Genomic DNA, 24,437 nt, shown 5'->3' on the forward strand with positions numbered 1-24,437 from the left:
GTATCATAAAGCCAGCCGACATTGCACATATAAGAATCAGAGAGCTTTAAGTCATTATTTTTTGTTGACTTTTGAGACTAAAATAGTTTCCGATTATGCCTCTTTGACAGGAAATGTAGACATATAGACTTCAATGTGGTGAGTACATTCATTACGCAAGTATTAATGAAACTTGTGGATCTAGTTGGTTCACAAAAGTAACCATTTAGTTAATAACCTTACTCTCTGTTACATAGCTCCTGTATCCAAACACAAAAGTGCTAGTTAAAATATGCTGATTTATGCAAAAATCATTAGTAAGAGATCGTTATGCAAAGTTTAGGCAAAAGGACTTACCTGCTCCTCCAGTAAGAGCCTCATCTTGGAGACGACAATGTTTATAAAATTACCGATGCTCGCATCGTGATACAGTCTTTCAACCTGTGGGTGAAGATAAAAGACAATTTGAAATAGTAGTTTTTCAGAAATTTTCACACATCATATGATGCATTTGTATAGAGTTTGTATGAAGTACTATGTAGAGTGCATGGAAATCCATGTATAGAGTACAGCAGGATAGTAACACTTCCTTAAATATCATTATTCTTGGCTACAAATTCTAACATGCTTCTAACATCCCGGGATTAACCTGAACCCCTAACCTTAACCCTCATGAATCCTGGATGGATCCTGTGAGGAGTTTGAATCCTGTGATGAATCCTGGGATAGCTTCAGGTTGGTCCCATTTGCCAGGGTGAGAGGGTGCCACTGTGGCAACAACTTTCACACTGAAGAGTTCATGCAGGTGTGGTGACACCTGAGGTGGCTATCTTGCACCACTGAACATCAGTTCCCCAAGCCAGGATTTCCTGAATAGTCCAGTTTATAACAAGAAAATTGTCATTCCAAGGAATAACATTCCGAAAAAATGACTAAACAGGGCATTAACTCCTGGCTCATGATTATAAATAAGATGACATGAATATTTCATAGCACATATGCAAATTTATGTAAGCTGTGCTTCTAGTCCTCGTACACAGTCAGGTTTTAACACGCAACATTACAGAGCCACATGGTTTACTCTTTGAAGCAGACAACACTAGAAGCCAAATTCATAATTAACTTAAATTTTTGACTTCATTTTACATCATATCATGCTATAGACATTTATTGTCCAAGCATGATATGAGATGTATATGTACATGCCACATGTTACACACAAAGCTCTTAACTTTCTTTCCATTGCACTGATGTTATGAATCAAACACATCATCGCTTACAAATATCATGCAATGCTATGTATTCCCTGCCTGCAACGAAAAGCTATTATCAGACATCACTAATGTTCTCAAACTCACGTCCAGGAAGTAAATTATAACTGAGAGGATGAAAACCAACAATGGGGTCAGAGGTTGCACGTTTCATACATAGACTTGACAATAAAAACAAGAACAAAAGGCAAGGTCAAAAATAGATCCATGACATCTGAGGAATGCAGTCACTTATTTATAGCCGGATCTGTGGGACAGCTAAACCTTATTAAACAAAATCGGATCTGTCAAACCAAAAAAAAAAATTGCCTTTCCTTTCCCTCCTGTAAATGAATTGAATCCATGGCCATCTATTTAACACTAAATCCAAACCTCATTAAATTAACTATTTTGGTTTTGAAATGTCTGTCACCTTCATTTCTAGTTCTCTTAACAATTACCTGAGCATTTATGAAATAAAAAACCACCAGAGAGCTTTCTTATTTACTTTTACTCCTTCACAGCTGAAATGGTAGGATGTCGTGCATGTCTGGCAACAGAAACAACTCATCAATGATGACAAAAAATGTGACAAACTAACCAGGGGCCTTCTGCCCACCCATTGAGCATTTTTTACCCCCCAAAAAATATCAACACAGACCAGGAAGCTGCCACTCAGAGCATGAGCATCCTGATCTGTCAAACGAAAAAGACAATTTTTCTTGGCCAACCGGGGAAAACAAAAAAATCATTATAATATCTCGATGACAACGTAAAGGACCTCGGCTGGGGGCCCGACATCTAATAATGATTTCCTGACACGAATCCATTGAATTAGAATTAAAAATAGACAGCAAACAATTTGTTTATGGGAAAAAAAAACAGTAGATGACTCCAAACCATTAATTTGAAGGAATGTTTGACATTTCATGACCTTTGACAAATGAAGGCATTTGGTGCGTGTGACATCGCACTTAGATCTCAGGCCATGAATCAATTCTTCCGATGATATGACGTGAATGTTTCAAAATGAGTCATTCGAAGATTTCAGCTATGACAGTTTAGAATAAATTTGTTTTTCTTAATCATCTATTCTTGGAGATTTACATAATCACTGGACTCTATAGATGCAATCAAGGGCTGCCAGATCATCAACTATTTACCCCTATTTTGAACTTTTTAAGATCTATTGATTAAAACACCAAACCACGGTGCTCCGTGCAAAAATGTTACCATTTGTAGTATAGAGCAGAGGTACAGTGTGTTTGCTTAGGAGACAGGTAAGTGAGAGTTTTCCCTTACAAAAGCAAACTGACAAAGGTTCCATATGCAATGAGCTTAAATCAGTTGTTAAAATATATCAGCAAATTTGGGGGATAATTTACAATTGAACACTATAACATTGCCAGCAAGAAAAGGGAACATCACCAAATGATGTCATTAAGTACTGGAAAATAAACACATGACTCCTTTTCGCACTTTCATAACTTCCAATACCAATGTACCTGAAAATGGATTTCTAACGATATTGTTGGTTTTTCTCCAAATTTCCTGGGTAGTTGAGTTGTAATGTTGGTCTCTTGGGGATTCCCGTCACTACCTGTATGGTCGGTGAAATCATTTTTATTTAAATCGGTGTTAACTGCTCTACTGCAAAATTCTGTCTGGGGCACTATAATCTGGATGAAAAAATTGATGTGAAAAGATAGTTTACTTACTATATTCATAATGGTCAGTAGATAAGCCTCGATAAGATCCTCGCCATGGAAACTGATCATTTGTTTCTCGGCTACGATTAAAGTCTCGACATTTCGTTCCGAGCTGACGCTGCTAACTCTCTTGACCCTGCGATGTCGACGTCGGCCGCTTCTTTGCGCCTCGTCGACCTCTTTGGCAAATTGAAAATCGCTGTTTGACATCCACCAGGGTTTGTCCTCATCTTTAATACTGTCATCCTCTGTAGAAAAATGAAACAGAAAAATTGGAAGTGAAAAAAAAAAGGTTGAAAAATGGCTGACGAGACACTATAGAGCTATATCTATGTATGTTAATAAGACGACATAATTATTTAATTTCTTAAAATCCTTTTTGATTTTTTAAGTTTATGTCAATACAGTGGCTTAATAATCAAAGAAACTGTAATGTACATATTGTGGGTTATTGGATTGAAGGAAAGAACACATTCTATCCTCTTGATGCTAACAATATATCCAACAAAGTGAATGAATGGCAAACAAGCCAAGGGGAGAGTTTGTACCCTTCTGATTAGAGGAGCAATCACCAAAGCATGCGGTATTCTGCCATCTACTGCAACTGACTGATGATGGTCTTTATAAGACACAAGACCCATTTCCACAGCAACCAAAGCAAAGCTATAAAAAGTAATTTGCATCAAGTTGCAAATCAAGTACCGTACAGTACCCAAAGAGTACCGAAAATGTGTATTTCAATGATGTTGCTCTGTTACATTTGGTTGTATCAGTTCTCCCAAAACTAACCAGGCACTTTGCGTGGTACGATAGAATGAGTAGGGTCGTTGACGGGGTCTTAGAGGGCGCACAGTGTTAGAAAGATACCAGTTCACTCTGTGCATGGAGTAGCGGGAGTGCTGAGGTCGTGAGGAGACAGGTTCAGCAAGGAAGCGAAGTAAATTTGAAAACGGAACAAGACTGAAATTGTGTTTCTCTCGAGTGGGCGTAAAAACGTCCTCATCGATGACAGGTGATGGCAATAGCAGGATTGTTTACTAGTTACCAGGACAGGTGGGAATTAATGTTGGGATTTTAGCTGTCATTTGAAGTAAAGACATCAAATATTACAACCCTTGGCATCTTCTATGTATACACTTTACTCGACATATTTGTCACATTTCATGTTCAAATATCCTTCCTTAATTTACTAAATTAACTCATGGAGTCACTGCTTCCTTCTCAGCAATCAAGAGCCCTGCAGAGCTGAAGAGGGGAACTGAAACGGGGTCGAGGAAAAAGGAATTGAGGTGTTTTTGTGTGTTGTTAAACTAATTGACTCAAAAGTACTGTAGGTTAAAAGGTGTGAAAGTCTATGAATATGTCTAAATATGGATAAGACGGTAATCTGTCGTGTTCTGTCTGGCATCCATCCTTAGGTGGTAAAACATTTAAAGGAGAATTACTCCACGGTTGAATTATTTCCAAAATTTCTTGATATTTCATTCTACTGTAACTGCACAGTATTACAAAACATCCAATCAGAATCATTTCTACTTTCAAAACTCCAAACAAGAGAAATTCTAAAAGTTTGTGACATTTAGTTTCCCCCCAAAATCAATCTTTTCTCTTAGCTTATAACTTTGCCCAGGGAGTAGGCCTTATGTTCACAAGACTGTCGGCCACAAATTGGGTGGAACCATTCAATGAATAAGCTTTCAAATGAATCACATAGTTGGGTAGGAGCAGGTTATGCACTTAATTATATAAATTTTGAAATTTGCCAAGTTTCTGGGGTGTATTATACCAGACCTTCAAAGAAAATACAAGGTCCGTAAAAAAGAGTACGTCTGCTAGATCAATCCACTATTCATAATGAATGAATGAAATTAGGAATGAAGTCAGAGATTTGAGCTGAAATGTTATCACTAAAACATTGTGGGATGTTCTCTTCATAGGGTTAATAACTCACTACTTGGAAATGGCTGGCATGGTACCAACCATGGAGGCCTCTTAAGCTGTTATTCAGATTGGGGGGGGGGGGGGGGGCTGTACCCAATAATGTGTGAAAATACTGCATGAATGACTGACAGTTTGCTTAGAACTACACAGTGAGGTTGCCAATTGCTATTACACGATACGATGAATAAAAATGTGGGTCCAAATGGTTGTGCATTGAGGGCCAGCATTATTTAGTCATGAATGAGAGAGAGTAGACTTATAAATTACATTGTGTACATTTAATTTGTTACCATTACATATATAAACTGTACATGATTTACTGGGCAACTTTTCATATGTACTGTCTGCTTTGTTTGAACTTTCTCCCCATTTCCCATATACGTTACGCTAGCAACTGTGTCAAAAAAGCAGATCTAAGGAATTCCAAAATCAACCTTACAGGAGGTGCTACTGCTCAAACAAACCAAGCGATCCTCACACTAGACTATTTAATGTCTGTGTGTGATGGTATAAGCCTACGTATACATATACCACTGGTTTGATCAAAGCTGACCATTGTTGGTACTTCTGGCATATTTGAGGCCAATAATATGTTGAAATAAAATGTTGACCTTTCAGAAAAGTCCTTTACCATGAGCCTTGCTGGTATGTAGGAATTTCTCAGACACCCTTTTAAGTAACTATGGGTTTGAGTATGTACAACTTCAATTGTCAACAACAACACCACTTCTCTTGTAGACATCAAATATTGACAGTACTTAACCTATGCCAGAAGGTCCTGCCTCTATGTCTATCCAAATAAGAAAATGATGACCACATTAGGGCCTCACCACATTGCAAGGAAAGCTGAACATATGAATGGATTTTGTTCTTTCTTAAGGTTTATGGGGGAGTTTTGTAGAAATAGTTAGATCTGATCTACAGGACCAAACCCTGTTTGCTTTCTTGTTGGTTTAAAAAAAAAATCAAAACTCAAATGTGGTAAATGTTTTGATTTAATTTCAATTGTACCTATAAAATTCATCGAGTGGAAACTTTTTTGGGTTAATTCTAAATAATCATTCTTTTTTCTATGTCTATTTCACAGTGATCTCCATCTTTTTATAAATTATATTCAAATATGTAGGTTCATATTCAAAATGAATTTAAATTCTAGTGATCTGATGATGATGACGATGACGATGACGATGATGAACATGATGATGATGATGATGATGATGACCATGATGACGATGATGATCATGATGACAATAATTAAGAGAAAAAAAGGTACTCCATGATCAGTCTTGAAACACTACTCACATGATATCTTCACTGAATGTTTTTTACACAATTCAAGGACATGACAGGCATTAGTCCATTAACCATAGGTTTCATTTTCAGCTCTCTTGACCTCAACTTACTGAAACTTTATCTCTCCTGCAAATAGACTGGTTAGTTTGGAAGAGTTGATTTGTTCACACCTTGCCAGTCTGCCTTGATCTGATAGTGATTTGGCTACTAGCAGTGTGAAGAGTTGCATAATAGACGAAAAGGCAGCTAACCTAAGGTGCGAAAAGATGGGACTGATCCCTCAGTTAACCAAACTGGAAAAAACCTGCCGTTCAGTACAAACAGCTGGTTTATGGATGCAACTATATAGCTAATGAGCACTTTCGTGGCATGGATATTTTATCACGGAGAATTGTTTACACATCATGTTCATTCTACAAAACTGATTTACGTTATCAGTTTGAACCTTGTGAGTTTACTGCCTTCAAAGATAGATACAGTATGCTGGACTCATTTACACCTTGAGGGGAACCTCTCATGAGAGAGAAGAAAAGAAAAAAAAAAAAAACATTCCCAAGAGAGACTCACAGGAGTCTAAGTAAGGGCATGACAACATTCGTATATTTCAAGATTTGTTTTCTTTCTATAGCCCGATGGAAAAAAAGCAAACACTACGTGACAAATATGGCTGAGGGGGCTGGCCCACCCACCTGACTATAAGGGGGACGGTAAAAATATCATTGAGCGAGGCTAACTTTGATATTTAGAAGGAAACGGAATAAATTAAATTTTCCCTACATCTTCAGATGCACAACCTGCGTGATAAAGTCATCAATATTATCTCCCAATATTCTAGCATGTCAAATAATGGTCACATATCCTCAAATATCCAACAAGCAGTTTTTTGCCTTGCATAAAGCAACAAGGAATTTATTTAATTCACTTACACACTGCAGCCGGAACCTGCAGGTGGGGTCCCTTTTCAAATGTTTAGCAATTTGAGAACTTGGGTTAACTTTGGGACGAACTTACTATATAACGACCTTTAGATAATGTTATATTTAAATATTTGTAATGGATCTGATCATGTACAGGTAACTCACTTTTAAAATTTACATTAAACTACTCTGTTTATGGAACAGCACTGACACCAGATATGGGATACATGTTGCTTAAATGGACACAAACCAACAACCATCAATCATTTAACTAACATTTGACAATAATTAAAGGGTGTGAAGACACGCGCAAAAAGAAACGTCTAATGCCGGTAATCCGACCTAATTTCAAATGAGGTGTAACAGAAGTGTTAGACACCACCATCGATCCCAGAAAATACACACACAGTTTGCTACCGTCAGTAATTAGACACTTAGTGTACAGTTAGTACATACAGCTGCGGTCAATACCCACAGCACAGTGTACAAACGATACAGCGATGGACATCTTAGGTCCAGCTAAAGATAACAAGGTATCACGTTTCATTACTGTCTGCGTTTTGTAGCGACAAGACAAAACTTCACTTGCAAGCAACGGAAAGTTAACTTTTTAAAGATGGTGGCACGCTGTTAGGGGCGAGTCTCCAATGCCTTTAAACTAACCCGTGTTTAAATGCTTAACTGGACAGAGAGGTGTGCCAAACTGTATTGTACCTACTGTATAGTCAACACTTGGCTGAGCCCTCTTATTAGGTATGATATCTGTCTGTTTTTCTGTGGAAATGGAATCATAACCCGAGCTGACCTTTTCACAAATAAAATGCTATGGGTGCATTCTGGAGGATGCATAGCTCTCACTTTTCCCACCACATTACCACTGCTGTAAACTGTACAGGTTCTGGGAATCCATCCAAATTTTTTTTACTGTCAAAAGAACAATAAATTCTTGAAAGTTTGAAGATGACACTTGATGGCCAACCTTTTGTAACTTACAATTTTAGCGTTAAGGGGGGCCAAAAATGTATCATAAAATTTGTTTCACCATGTCAGATGGTTAACCACAGTGAAATAGGTGATGATAGGATAGTGTGTCTGTCCTGGATACAGTTCTAGCCAATGTAAGCAGCACCCAGATACCATTATGACATCATAGATAATTGACAATATCTCAACCAGTATAAGTGATGCCAACTTATATTTGTTTTCTTATCAAGTCTTATATTTTTCCAAATTTCATATTAAATAGCATGTTCACTTTTATAATTTTCTGTGCAGCAAATACTCCTCTTATATCAAGTGTAAATCCCCACCCCATGGAATGTGTGAAACCTTTCATTGGTTCCAACAGGGGTTTCCTACATGAATCCCATAATGCACTGCTCTGTTAGTAACCCACTACAGTATGTCTACTTTTGCTTCATAGGCAAACTAGGCTTACACTGTAGGGCATACTAAATCCAATGTTGTCACATGATAACGTTGTCATATATCTGCATCTGGTCACCATAGTCTAGGTTACCTATGCTGCCAATCTGACTCCATCCTACACAGGTATTAACAAGGTTATAAACACCTGAGGACTAGGTGTTTACTTCCCTTCTTCTTAGCTAAACCATATGGCAGTTTTACTAGTACTACTATCTCCACCAAAAGTACAAATTCTGTTATAACTCAGTTGCAGATCATCATTGAAACCATGTTGAAACAGCCTGTGCAAGCACAAACATACAGAGGGCGCCCTGCTGAGATATCACAGCCAGAGTGACCTTCACTCTGATAGGTGAAGAGTGAATGGTCAGGTGATGCTTTCAGCATCAGCACAGGTATATATTGTAAACAAACAATGAATGTTCCCAAGGGGGTAGAAATTCTACCACAAACAAAACACCTGAGTTATGGATATTTATTATTAATTCCAGCCTAAACACAGAATAGACATTCATGCAAATTTAAAGGAATTTTCAAGGAGTCATTGTACATGTATGCAAAGCAGTGAAAAATATATCTTGTAAACTGGTAATGATCAAATCAACGGCTCCGCCGCCGCCCCCTCCCCCCTCCTCCCACATGGTTGACACAACTAAGAGGATTTTAGATTCAAGCAAGTGTGTGATTCATGTACAGGTTACGTACATGTACAGCTAATAATGCATATATTTATATTTGGCCTAAAAACACTATATACTGCTATCAATACATAGCCTAGGCTGGATAATTCAACTGAAATAGTATAGCACTGAGCTGCTACACAAAGAGGACAAACTGCGACAGGATCCAACAGATGCATCTACAGCAGTTTGTGTACATACAGAATATGATCATTATTTATTACACTATCATGCAGCAGAAAAGTAGAAGTATCACACTTTTTATGCATAAATTTTTATTCACTAGCACGTTCCCTGACATACGACGTGGTCAAAAGCTATTTGCTGCTAGCTGACTATTCCTAGAGCTAGTTGACAAATATAAATTTACCACCCGGGGGGGTGGGGGTTGCCTGCATCTTAATAATATTATAACCGATTGCATGGTAAAACTGCATTACCACACGTACGGTAGTATGTAAAAACAGCACGTAGCTGTTTAAAATAGTCCCCCAAAGAGCTACTAGGGTAAAATGTGCACTTCACATGGAAGAAAATTCTGATTTTTGCAATCTGACAAACATTCACTAAATCACAAAATATTGAATTTTACAGACCTTGATCGCCTTTAGTGTGCATGATCGCAAGAAGTGACCTCCAGTTCTGAGGATATTTCCTCAATTATTATACTTTTTCTATAAATATTGCATATTAACCAACCCCAAAAAAAGGTTAGAAAATAAATTTTAAAGATTTATAACTGCTTGCATCCTCCATAAATAACCCACTTAACTATTTACAAAGATAACTTCATTACTGTGTAGGCGTTTACTAGAGACTATTTACTACAATAAGGCCCTGGAAGAGAGGAAATAAAAACATGATATATGTAGGAAATACACAACGGTAGCAATACAGCAATAAATATGAAAACAGAGCAACTTTATGGGTCATACGAGTATGAACTCTACACGGAGGGTAACATTCACATTTTGAAACAATCGTTTTCCCTGAAGGAGAAACATTTCCATGAAGGAGAAACAAAACACTATTTTTGTCACAAAAATGTTGGCCACCTCCTCAAAACTCATGAACTACACAGCCTCATATATAAGCATTCAACATTTGTAGCAAAATTGTTAAAACCTAGTTCAAGAAAACTTAAAGGGATTGTCAAAAGACAGAGCTGAGCTATTTTCTTTTCTTCCAAATGTAGAATGTAAAAGATCCATAAAAATAGGAAATACCCATAAATAATACTCATGGCAATTGGTGCGTTGAAAATTAGATTAACTTTTGTGAAAGTACCTGGCAACACCAGAGTGGTATATCCTCTATGGAGTATTAAAGTTGCTATTTGGGTTGGCTTCTGTCTGTTTGCTACTATTATTCTTCCTGATAAAAATAAGGTTTTCCTTGTTCAAAATGGAACCACACCACCATACACTGCAGTACAACCAGGGAATAATTTATCAGATACAGCTCTGTATCACATAGAAAAATACATACAATGCAAATTGGACAAAATTTCTGCCTATAGTACAATATAGTGCAATATACTTTGAGGTAAGAACACTGCCACATATTATGGTCCTCTTACAAGTTACACATATTTATGAAACACTTTAAACCAAAGGAAGTATGAAAAGTGCTTGATTAACACCAAGAAACATTTCAAGACATTTCCATTAAATGAAACTGGAAGATTTTAAAATTTAGGATACATGGACCAAAAATAATGTGATTCATGCTCACCTTTAGAAATGACACACAGACATATATACACATCCTTTCACTTTTACTTTTTTTTTTGGGGGGGGGGGGAGGGGAGGCTCACTGACCTCAATGCATCTGTTACAAAGATTACAGCATGCCATACATGTAGGGTCATCATTCAGTTGTGTTTGTATTGTAAACCAGTAAGAATGGCAAGACTGTGCTGGAGGAACCAGTTTAGGATAAAGCCTTCATAAATGGTAGCTACAAAATGCAAAACTTAAATGATAAGTCATCATTCAGTCCCACAGACAGAGTGAATAGAAAGTGCTTACAGTCAGTCACCTCCACCCCATCCACCTAATAGATTTTAGTACGGGGTGTGAAGAAGAAAGTTTGAATTGAAGAATGGAAAACTTGCTTTAAACAGACCACTCATACACTATACTACATAAGATGTTATTTGTACATGTACATATAACGCAGGAGACCGATGGCCTTGGACACACTGACAAAAAACAAGGTTTTGAGTAGATTTTTACCATTTTTCTTTTATGCCTATCAACTTTATCAACAATAAGGTAAAATTCAAAATATTGACATTTTTGCCAATGGACTCATTAGCATATAGTTGCTCATTGACTTTGAAAATGAACTTTGAAAATGAATCAAAATGGAGGGTAGGGAAAGGGGGGGCATATCTTATATAGTTTTATTAAATATAGTCTTATGTTGCATGGTACTCTCAGTAGGTTTAGACTGCTTAGTGAAATATTCAGACACATACATGCATTAAAACCATCTAGGTCAACTTTAAGGCACAGTATCACCATCGAGCATTACACATTAATTGCATTAAGGTTTTGGATCAATGGGTGACCAAAATCACATGGTTTTAATTGTCTACTGTTCTGTACCATGTTCTATAGGGAAAATGTACAATATAATTAATTAAAAATGTAAAACATTTTGTTTTTTTACCATCTAGCAATTAGAAACTGTGGGCTTTACATATGTAGGCTACCAGACATAAACCAAGCAAGTGACTTACCACTAAATGAGAGTATTTATAATATTGTAGACCCTACTTACTTCAGGAAGTTTTCAGAAGCTGAAGATCAAACTGTACAGTGCAAATCGACTAAAAATTCATCTGAGAGGTGAGAGTCAGGGGAATTTTCCAAATTAAATGATTCCTGTAAAGAGTGCACTTTAGGATGATGACCAAGGCCAGGCACCAATGGTCTACATTTTCATGAGGCATTTACAGGGTAATTTAAAAGAGAAAATTAAAGTCCTCTAACCTTGGTTTGACTTAGAAAGTCATATTTTTACAGGTTTGGAATAACAAGTCAGGTCAGAAAATAATTTTTTTTATCTAATAATATACTTATTTGAGAACCATTACATTTCATAATTGTACAGCGCTATATCAATATATATATTATTATTATTATTTATTACTGTAGATTGGTTAATGCTTGCTTGCTACCTTGGAGAACTCCAATCTTGAGATGATTTCAACACGTTCCACAGTTTGAGTGAAACATGCAAGGATCACAGCATGGAAGCTACAGTACTATCTATAAATGCTAAAAACATATTTTTTTTCTTCTTATTTAAATATTAGGACAAACTTTACATGAACTCCTTGAAAAGTAAAAATATATATATATACCACAGATTTACATGACTTTCTACATTACAAATGACATCCTTGAAGCAACTCAACCTTCCAGAGTTTTCAAGATCAAGACAAGCTGGTCTGTTATTTCTGAAGGGCATTGCAAAAAGAGCCTCTGGGGATGTTTTAAATTTATCTGCAGTTTATCTTCTCAGACGTCTTGTTTAGATTCTGATCAAATCTTTGCTGGTGTACTTCTCATTTTAAACATGTCTGTCAATTACAGACCGTCCCAAGTTCATATTAAGGTGACCGTAGCGAGCAAGCAACATAAGAATTATATTTTTTTAAATTCTGAACTTCATGAACTGTGTTCATCCTATCCTGGACAGGATCATGCTAGTCAAATTACAGGTGGCATTACAGACGTCCAACCAATTTCTTCATGCACGAATCAATAATATCTATAAGGAATAACTTAGTATTCACATTTATGTGTGGCAGTTTCAGGTTTATGAATTTTAGAACTCAAGGTAATGCATTCTTTTAATTCATACTTTCATTCCCACCCATTACACACACCTTAATAACTTCATTCACTCTCATTTCAGACTGTCATTCATTCACATTTCATACTCTCAACCCTTTCTGTTTCATACTTATAAATTCACTGCCGTTCTATACTTTGATTCATTTCTATTTCGTACTTTTTTTTCATTCCCGTTTCATGACTGTCACAGATCTTTGTAAGTTTCACGAGCAACCATGTCACTGATTTCACATTGTTTCTTCAAGGCTGTACAGACACACACTGACTTACGCAAGGTACACAGTAATAAACTGCAGATTTACCGGAAGACATTAAGTGTCGAGAAATCAAAACGCTATAACCCGCTTGTGAAGGGGAGAGCAAGGGTACAGCAGCACTAAGTAGTAAGTACAATCATGTGTCCAAACATGGAATCACAGTTTTTTTCTAAACTGATGTCTGGAATATTATCATTTTAAAGTTTGCTTGTATAGGAGCCATGCTAATAATGAGAGAAATTGTTAATAGGAAAGGAGGGGGTGGGGGGGGGGGTAGCTAAAAGCTTTTACAAATACATCAAATCAGACTGTCAGTAATTTTGATCCAAAATTCAAATGTCTGATCAACTGCAATCTCATTCTGCGTAATTTTTGCCTAAATTATGACTCAAATTGAGGGCAACGTCGACCAAAATGCAAACAGCTGCTTTCGTAGGAAACCATATAACACCTGCATGAAATGCGGTGTAACATTATTGTTTTTGTCTACTTGATGGCAAACACATTTCCCTTTATTTGTCTGTTAAAGTAGCAACAGTAGCATAATGTGTTTCCCCTCTGAACCACTTTCATTCTCAATTTTAAAGTTATTTTCAAGTGTCATTTTTGCTATACCAAAGTTCTTTATTTTTGTTATCAACAAAATTAAAAATTTACAATTGACTGTACTTTCAGTTACTTCCTCAGTTTATGATAATTACTACTACAGCCTTATTTCCTATGCAAAATAGACTTTTAAAAGTACACAGTTGGTATGTATAGTAGCTGGGAAGAAGACTCATTGGTTTGGTTTCAAGATGCTGGCTTTGAGCAGCAACAGACTCTCACTGTAAGATTTTAAACATCTATTACAATATTAATGTGACACAACTAACAAAACAAGTTCCTTAAAAATTCAAAATTATACCTGGAAACAGAATCAGCATTGCTTTAACTCTAATAACATCACCATAATATCCAAGCAAATACCACACAGACCAGAACAGGTAGTTATCACTGTCAAATGCTTCCTGCTCTTGTCAAACAGTTGTTCGTTCTCAAGGCATTTCACAGTCGGAAATCCTCTGGAGCTGTTGTAAAGATTTGCTGGTCCATGGATGTGAAATGGGGAACATAAACATTAAAATTTGACAAATTTCAATTTTTTTAAAAACAATTCTGGAGAATAGCCAGTTTATGTTGATTTTAAACAATTTTGGTATTATACAATTCAGATATTTACAGAAACTTGGAAATATGACCATCCTTATCCATTAAACATATATATTAAACATATGTACCGTAACCAAACACCATCTCGGAACTTGATGGCTTGCCGACAGAATGCTTCCTGCATTTTGTAGCATTCTGTTCCGATCTGTTTTATAGGCAGACAGAACTTGACTGGTAAACCTGTATTATGACATTGTAAAACCACAAGGATCAGGGCCCTCAGGCTATGTGAAAGGGGGATTTGCATTCCATACTCAAAAAGACAAGGCTTATATCCAAAAAAAATGTGGCTCCACACATGATAAAGTATACTATACAGGGCTCATACTACAGTAGTTAGTCTGTAGTATGGGCAGTGTTACCCTATCCTTGGCTATCTGAGCTGGCTGGATAGTCAAACTATACACTCTGATAATATATCTTTTGGGAAACAAGATCAATTTCAATGCTCAATTTAAGAGTTTTGTATTAATGGGGGGAATGTCTAAACCAAACACAGCACAATGACAGATACATAGTAAATTGTGGTTTAAAAAATAAAGCCAGCAGGAATTAGTGGGTTGGTTAATTGCCACTTGCCAGATCAGACTTTACCAAATAAACCATTTCCTAAAACATAATCTCAGGCTGTGGAATGTATTAAGTTCAACCTAGAGCCATTTCAACTTATATTCTCATGAATAATGGCTTGGACCAGGTTCCACAGTTTGAAGAGTATGTTAGGAATAATCTGCATTATAATTGTGCTGCCACCCTAGTAATTGCAGTTTATTTTCCAAATGTCCCCATCAAGAACCAATATATATGCAATAGACACTGAGGAAGTTGGTGTGAACCTTATTACCATAACTACGCTTAATACTGGCAGACATAAATTAAGGGAGGTGGAGGTGGGAGCAGAAAGAGCAAAATGAAATTTGCTTACATTAGTATTATTATTACCCCGTTATTTATATAGTGCATAATCCAAAAGTTCTATGCACTTAACTGTTTAGTTGACAACATGACCTTAAACATGTTTACCGGTTAATACAAAAGTATAAATCATAATGAAGAAAAAGTTTTCCTATTCTGAAGGAATGAAACGAGAGGTAGGGGAGAGAGTGGGGGGGGGGGAGAGGCAAGTCTGGAGGAAAGAACTTCCCTCTCAATTGGTTATTAATAGCTACCACATACCTAAAAAACAATATCGCACGTGCAGTGTTTTTACATTATCCCGAGACACCACCGACTTGACCTACTTCACCTGGTATATATTTAGAAATCTGTTATCTTCCCACCTCTGTTAAATCCTGGCCTATCCCCCCCCCCTGAGCATCCCCACGGTAACATCACCAGCATCAAGTACTGTATGTGTCACACAACCTTTTTCCTGCCAGCCAGACGACGACCATGAATACATGTGCACACATGACAGGTGTCATGCTGTTAAATAACATGAATCTACATTTTTCGAGTCATGATCCAGCCAGACTCCAAAAGTGTATAACATGAATATAATTAGCCAACCCGTCAGATCTTTTCACCGATACCGACCTAAATATTAAGAGCATAACCATGAAGCTAATGCAAGTCGGGATCAAGTTAACGGGATAACTGCGAGTCCAAACTCTGTCCTTATAGGATTGCCTTCCAAAGACAACTCCATGTAAAGATCCCCCTATTAGCATGAGTTAACAACAGCTTTGCTGAGAGGAGAAGAGAGAGCAAAGTGATATTCACTCTGTACAAACCAAGGAATTTTGCTGCATCGATCCACTAAGGGTCTAGTCACATTTTTACATTCTGTAGATTATATGGCATTTATAAAAAATTATTATTATTATTTTTGTGTCAGGAATTTTATCTCAATTCTAGCCCTCAGTTATTTGAGTAAATTGCTTTGAAGGTGGCAGAAAAATGTAACATGAAGTTTAAACATTGGTGACCACTTTCTAAGATATATATGTTAATGAGGCTGAACCAGGGTTTGGGCAACCTGCAGCTTGTGGACCAAATCCGGCCCGCTAGCAGTATGTTTTTTACTGGCCCAGGAACTTCTAGAATTTTGCAAAAAATTCAATTGAAAAGTGATTTTTTTTTTATGAAAATCTCACTAAAAATAATTTGCATGGCAAATTATTCCCTAATAGAGCCTTGGAAATGTATATTTGCCAGTTTTGCATAGAAATTTGCTATGCTGTACCAGATATACAGTATTATTCCCTGTGCAGAGTCAGAGAACTATTCCCTGACTTGATAGCACTTCATCGCGACTGCACAACATCAATTTGGCCATACCCTGTCGTCTAGCCACTAAATACCTAGGACATTTCAAATATATCAACAATTTTTTTTAAAGAGGACAACCAATTTCAGATCAAGGCTACTTTTGGTGGGGTTTCCATACCCTTGCCAGAAATGAGAAACCCTTAAAATTTGTGGGCACTCTATCTCATTCCAAGTATTTAAAGGCATTGAAAACTCGCCCCAAACGGTGTGCCCCCCTCTGAAAAAAGTTAACTTTCCGTTGCTTGCGAATGAAGTTTTCTTCTGGTCGCTACAAAATGCAGACAGTAATGAAACGTGATACCTTGTTATCTTTTATCTAGACCTGAGATGTCCATCGCTGCTATGTACACTGTGTTGTGGGTATTGACCGTAGCTGCATGTATTGACTGTACACTATTGTCTAATTACCGGTAGCAAGCTGTGCGCGAGTCTTCACTCCCTTTAAGAAGTGGCTAACATGTATCAGCTAACTATGATCCAGGGGCATCTTTCTTTCTCCTTTTTTTTATTTCCTGTTTCTTTTTTTTATTGAATTACTATTTTTAACAACTCCCAAAGCCCCAACTACACAGTCCTATGGGCTGTCTACAATAATACAACTTTTTGTACAATTCAAAAAGATCAAACATGTTCAATCAAAGAAAGGCCAAGACCCTTTGTTGTTAATGTCACTGTCAATTTTCAATCCATCAAATGAGAGGCAGATAAAAGGATGAAGAGGACCAAATGGAAGATTGAATCTGCCAAAGCTTTCCAAGAAGAAGATATATTAAAACAAAAACCAAGTATATATCTTTTGTCTTTTGATTAGACAGTGTTATATACTTGAAGTGAATCCAGATCCTTAAGAGTTCAACAAATTCCACAAGTGATACACAATTTTATATTAAAAGCTTCCAGATTTATTTTTAATAATTGCCTTTTTTTTGGGGGTGGGGGGGGGGGATGGCGTGACAATTCTTCCCAATGTGAATGAAATTTATTCACAGTCAGCACATTTGCATCTATACCACATCTGTCTACAATTTTTTTCCCCGATAGAAAAAACGATAAAACTTGTGTTTACTGTAATATGGAAATGAAAACGAAACAAAGAAACAGAATTTTATGTGATTAATTTTGATGATAATAGTAAAGAGTAAATATTATTGGAAGTAAATTGTGCTATATAGTACATTCCAGACAGAAGAACGTCAAAAGACAATGAAGCTTTGTTCCTGACTGTGTGACAGCAAATTTGTTTTAGTAGTAACTAGGATACCATTTGGTCAGATACAGATTACAATGACAATGAAAATGCAATGAATTTAGCTTTGTTCACATGGGATTTTGAGCTGGTATAATATTGAAAATCTGAGATAATTTGAAGTCTCACGCGATGGGCCGGTGAAAGTAAATACCAGAGCTCATTGAAGCCACCACCATAAAGATGATGATCAATTTGACAGCGAAACTCATGAAAACTGAACCTTGTAGAAGAAGTTAGTTTAACATACTTTGGCTTATTTGTTGCCAGTTGTTTCCCATACAATGGGGCAGATTTTGAAGAGAAACTTTTCATGTAATCCAGACTTTCGGAGAAACCAAAATTCTGATCGCAAACAGATCCTGAGCATAGAATTTCACATCATGGAGATAAACATATCATGTAGAGAATGGGGCACCAACATTTCTGGAATTGAAAGCTGGACAAATTAAAGTCCTTTCAATTATTCATTGGTCAATATCGTAGACTTAGATTCTCGAGCCTTCGGTTTAATACAAATGTCTGGCATAGTGGAGCATGGCTTTGAAGTTCAGATAATTAAGAGTATGTCATTATGGTCTCAGTGATTCAAACTAACACTTGTCACAGTGTCCAATTCATGCCTTCTAAAGATTTTGGAATAACTTTTCTTGGAATCCCAACTCATGGTCACCTCTTAATTTTCAAGAGAGTCAAACAGTCTGTGAAGAGACTATCAATTGTCATTCATGGAATGCAAAGACTGTTACAATAAATTCCTCGTCTGAGAAGCATTCCTTTATCGCCCCAGACTGGAGTCCTTTCAAGTGTAGTGATACTAAAAGCAAACTGCTAAATTTTCAAATGCAACTATTACTTTTCCACTGAAATGTCTCTAAATGTGTGACCAAGGAGCTGCCATTTTGATGTGACTGTCACCATCACATGTCTCTTTGTTTCCCCTAAACTAACACAGAACAACAAGCAAACTTCCAACAGGAAGTTATAAGTCATCAGTATTGTCCACAAAATTATGCTAGAACTTTTAAATTATGGCCAGTCATGTTCAACCTTCAATGGGACATTTAATCCCCACCATTAAGAGCATTTCCTCTTTTTTAGACACATCAATCTAACTGTCTGGGAATAACCACAGAAATTACAGGAAAAGTACTTTTGAAAACTTATCTTACAAATTAGAGAGCGATAAACTTTAGAGACAACAGAGATAGTTTGCTAGTTGCTTTCAGGTGCCCATGAGCTGGTATGGTGTAGTACAGTATAAATCTTGGTCCTGAAGCCGTTCTCCTGACCCGTGCTGCGTATCCATCGGTATTGTTTTCCCATTATAAACAAATCAAAAGTGTATAGCATCGTATCGGGAACGGCACAAAATCCGTGCAAAATGTTTGACACAATAGCACGGAACTGTTTTGTTACGTGCAACGTCTTCCTGATCTGCACACAGCAAGCTCATTTCCTAGAAATTATCTCGAAAAGTGGTACCTGCCGAATGTTAATGCTCCCAGTACCCAATCCCACACCAGGTCACTTCAAACAGAGATGCTGGTCTGTTACAATTGAGGAACTGGGAAAGCAGAGCAATAGCAAAACAAGCTACAGGAAATATTTAAAACAATAGTTTAACAATGCACACCTTTTAAAGAAGAGTTTATCATTTATCTCTGTTTCCTGTCAAAGAGTGCCATTTCTCAGAGTTGGCTAGATAAATAGACAAACAAATAAACAATTCTTCAATTGTGCCTCTTAGAAGAAAAAACTTGACCATGTAGGTGGGCTTTCTACCTGTACCAGGGGTCTGACCCCACAAGTGCCCTAGTGGTCCTTTCAAGATTAACCATTTATTGGCCATGAGTGTGATCTTTAGAGTAAATATTTAGGACACAGTGACTGCTCCCAGAATCAGAACAAATGTTTAAACTTTCTCAAGACTGTTGGTGTTGAAGTATTTACTTTGGATAGAGTTATGTGTTGTGCAAGGGAGTGAGTCCAATTTCTTTTTCTTCAAGATTCTCTGTAACATTGGAAGCCAAATTATCAAAAGAAGTCACTGACCCCTTTCAAGACTCAATCTGGAATCCCAATCTGGGAAAGTTTGAACTACCTGAGGAATATCTGGTTACCACATAAAGATTGCTTACAACCTACCAATCAAAGTTCATCGGTACATTATCATGAATTTCATCTACCATTAACTTTGAAGCTTCGCAACACACTTTTATTGGGGGGGGGTGGGGCGGGGGAAGGAGATCTTAGCCAGAACAAATAAATCCCATATATTTAGACAAAGGTCAAATGAAACCACTTTCTGCTTTGTTGGAAATAATTTAGAGGGTCATATCCTAGGCTTTAGAGAACTGACTTTGCAAATTTAAGCAACCCAATATTGATGGCAGGAAGGGGGAGAGAAGGTAGAGTAATGAACTTCAACTAAATGTCAGCCAAGCTTGAGAGCCTTTTACATATCATTTACTGTTAGCATGGTGGGTCACTTTACAGGACCCTCCCTCCCTGCCTCCCTCCCCAACCGCCTCCTCCCTCTATCGTATCTCCCCATACAGTACCTGTAGTTCATTCATATCTTATACTGTATGGTAAAATTCAAACCTTTTCAAATCCATTGAAGAACTTTGATCTATGAGGTACACAAACTGATATTTAAATATAACTAGCTGTAGCCTCTATAGTCCATACATAAAATTTAAGAGAATTAGCTGCTGCCCTCCATATACTCCAGCTATACACTGATCTGGGTTCAAATTACGAACATGAATGTATTTCCAAGAAGTCAACCGTTTCTTCACTCATAATAAGTCCTTGAATACCACAATATAGCTACTATACTAATACTATACTAATACTACTTATTTATCTAGCCTCATGTATGCAGTACAGTCATCATTAGACGAAGTTATTCTATACGAGAAGCAGCATGATTTACAAGCTGAACCATCCTCAGTGTAACTGAGTACAGTAGTAGAGGTGCAGTATCTTGCTAGGAATGTTATAGAGAATGCCAAACTTTTAAGTTAAAGAGTTTAGGATATCACTACATGTACACTTGACAGATTTAACTAATTATATGCGTAAACTATAAAATGGGACCAACCAATCAATATATAGATCAAATCAGTGTGCATCAAATAAAATAGTCTGCAAGATAAGGGCTAACGGTGTCACCTAATGTACCATCACTATGAGGTGGCAATTACTCCATATTTATGTTATTTTTGTGGTCAAAAGGTTTAGCAGTTTCCAAAAGATACGAGCCAACAAAATCTCATGATCAAAACAATGCATATATTTACTGAACTTTGGATGAACCTACTGTCCTACATAGTCTAAAATATTACTCCCAACACATCCACATGTTCTGCTAATACATATATAAACATGATCAACCCATGGAAGTTGAAAAAAAAAAATTGAATTTGCCCTTCTTTCTCTGTTAGAAAACCTAGCATGATAAAAGCATATTTGAATGACATTTTTACTGGCCATGATCTGACATGCCTATACATATTTACAGTCAAGATACAAATACTGTACATCATGACATGTATGACACACAATGCCCACTGATCCATTGTGATTCCATCAGAGAAGCAGAGGTCAGGGAGGCAAACAAGCTCTGAAAACAAAATTTATTATAAAACATAAACATACAACTTTCCAGAGTTGAGAGAGGTATCATGAGTACTACACCCACCAGTACAGGATATGGATATGTACAGTAGGTATGATGGCATGTCAAATATCAAAGACCTTGAGGCGAGTCAAAAGTTTCAAACTTTGAAATGAGCGGTGAGATTTTTGTCTAGAACCAAAAGGATTCAAACCAGTGACAATAGCATCGCAATAGTTTTACAGTTGGTCCAAACGTATAAAATATTACCCCAAAATGTGATTGATGAAACTTAAAATATAATCCATAATTTTTGCACCAAGTGATGGTTAATTTAATAGTCAGAACTCAACGCAACAAAAGTATTAATAACAATCAGAAACTGATTCCTCTTATCACAGTGTACAGCCATCCCCCCCCCCCACCCCCATCCCCATCCAAACGATCGTTTAGGTTCACAACTGTCGTCTGTAGCTGAGTCAAAGTTGACGTAAACGGGTAAATTATCAGGGCCTGGCAGAAAAGCTTTGTACATGCAGGTAAACTTCTTGGTTGGTTCATCTCCAGCAAATCATTTCCTTGCAAAATTCCTTGTACTTTTGAACACATGTATGTATTTATTTGGTTGAGAATACGTCAGAGAGTGTCATTGATTAGGTTCATGTTTAGAAAGGAAAGGTCTTCTAAGTATTAGTACTGCATACATGCATGGGTTTAGTGAATTCCTATAACCCTGGCACAGACACCCATTGAGGGCTTAAAGGTTTCAAAGAATGAAAAATGTACGTCATTGGATGATGATGATGTCGATGATGATAAGATGAAGGTAAGAGGAAGCTACTGTAATCGCTGGATTATTAGATCAGGTAAACAAATAAGCTCCCCGATGGGACTGTGGCCCACATTTACACTGTTCCAAAAATGCAACTGTCATAACAACCTTATTAATGAGAGCGACTTCCTTGATATCCTGACAGACCCACTCAATTAAAAAAAAAAACTATCGGATACTTGCAGGTTTAAAGGTTTGACCTTATATTTATAATCAGTAGCCGCACAATTAAAAGCCTGGTGAGGAAGTCGAATGACTTGATATAGGCTAACAAAACTTACACTTACTTAAATGGAAGGAAACACATTTTGGGCTAGGAATGGGATTCAATTTCTAACCGTGTAAGAAGGGAATTCATGAGAAATCACTTGGTCAAGAGAAGTTACTTCTGTCCAACAACACCCTTTTCCTCCATACCCCCCCACCCCATCCTGACACTCCCAGCAAAGTTGGCAGAACACATGATGATTTGTAATTCTAAGGTCAGTGATTTCATGTCTGATTTTGACCAAACATTTCAATGCTCTTTTCAAATTTGTCATATAATTTCCCCAGACAATTTTCTGTCCTTGATTTACTTTTAAACCTTCACTTCACTGTTAGGCAGCTAGCCTATATCTAGTCAACAAGTTTAGGTTATTTTGAATCAAAGTCGTTAGTTTGAAAAGACCAACCATTTCAGACAGAAAAAACCTAGATACTCTCATCAAACCAAAATAAATGTCACCGCCTTTTACTCCTTCAATTGACCAAAGCACTGGACCTTTTCTGAAGTTTAAAAGAATCAATGGTGCAGATCTCTTTTTAACTATCAAGAAATGGCTGAACTTCTATATATAGTTTGTTTACTACTAACAGTGTTTTTCCACTATAAGTGTACCACCTCTGTAACCGGCCAATTTGGGCCATTTGGAACCTGGGACAAAATAAAGATCTTGTTAGATTTTGCTGTAATTATATCAATTGTCCCACTTAAGGTTATCAAAGTAGGTCCCTGTCTGGGATACTCAGTTGAATAGTTACTCACACAATACCAAATCTTGTTTAGGCCTTGTCACCAGTTGTAATCTCTGATGCTTTATTGGACTCTCCTTTTGTCAATTTTCTCTTTTTGCCCCGAAGGGAAGATTCATTCACTCTACAGTAAAGCCAGCATCTTATGTTAAGAGTTTGTATCTTTTATGTCTTTTTCTTCCTCCTCTCTCCCTTCCAGGGTTCAAACGGGTGTTTTTTTTGTGCCTTGTGCGAAAGTTGCCCTAGATGCAATGGTGATGGCCTGTGTGCATGCTGTGTGTTTATACTTGTAACTTACAGAAAGTACAGCTTAGTTGTACTTCATACTTATAATAATAATAATAATAAATGAGACTTATATAGCGCCAAATCAGTAAACAAAAGTTACTGCTCAAAGCACTTTACAAAGAAAGTAAATTAATTTACAAAAGAACAAGTGAAAAAATGGGTCTTAAGTAGACTTTTGAAAGTAGAAAGTTTATAGCATGTTCGAATGTGATCTGGTAACTTGTTCCAGAGATAAGACCCAGAGTATTGGAAGCTTCTGTAACCATAGTTCTTCAATCGTGGTTTTGGAACAGTTAAAAACAGTTTGTTGGAGGAACGAAGTGTGCGAGTTGGAGTATATGGCAAGAGAAGTTGTGACAGGTACACAGGCCGTACTTGGTGTGATAAGTTCCCCCCTTGGAAGGTACAAAAAAAACCACTGAAATTGGTGGAGGTCAGAGGTCATTTAGGGTCAACATAAAGTAGGTAAGCTTGAAAGGTTAAAGTTTTGAAAACATGATGACTCAAAAAATAAATCTTGTATGAATTTCATACTTTATAGTATTAAGTAGGAGAACCCCCATAAATTGTGGTTAAAGGTCATCTGAGGTTGATAGAGGTCAGATTCTGAATGCTTGTGCATACTA

General features: G+C 36.9%; 1 protein-coding gene across 2 annotated transcripts in view; it reads right to left on the reverse strand.

The window, feature by feature from the left end:
* LOC139982208 (A disintegrin and metalloproteinase with thrombospondin motifs 6-like) overlaps nt 1-24,437 on the reverse strand; it is an 81,366-nt gene that overhangs the window by 39,167 nt on the left and 17,762 nt on the right. For both annotated transcript variants that reach the window (XM_071994815.1, XM_071994827.1), the window contains 2 exons: nt 2,948-3,186; nt 337-420 (listed from right to left, as the gene is read on the reverse strand). In XM_071994815.1, the coding sequence (XP_071850916.1) occupies nt 337-420; nt 2,948-3,186 (323 nt within the window). The remainder of the gene's footprint in view (nt 1-336; nt 421-2,947; nt 3,187-24,437) is intronic.

The sequence above is a fragment of the Apostichopus japonicus genome, chromosome 2 (assembly GCF_037975245.1).
Source record: "Apostichopus japonicus isolate 1M-3 chromosome 2, ASM3797524v1, whole genome shotgun sequence".
NCBI classification, from domain to species: Eukaryota; Metazoa; Echinodermata; class Holothuroidea; order Aspidochirotida; family Stichopodidae; genus Apostichopus; species Apostichopus japonicus.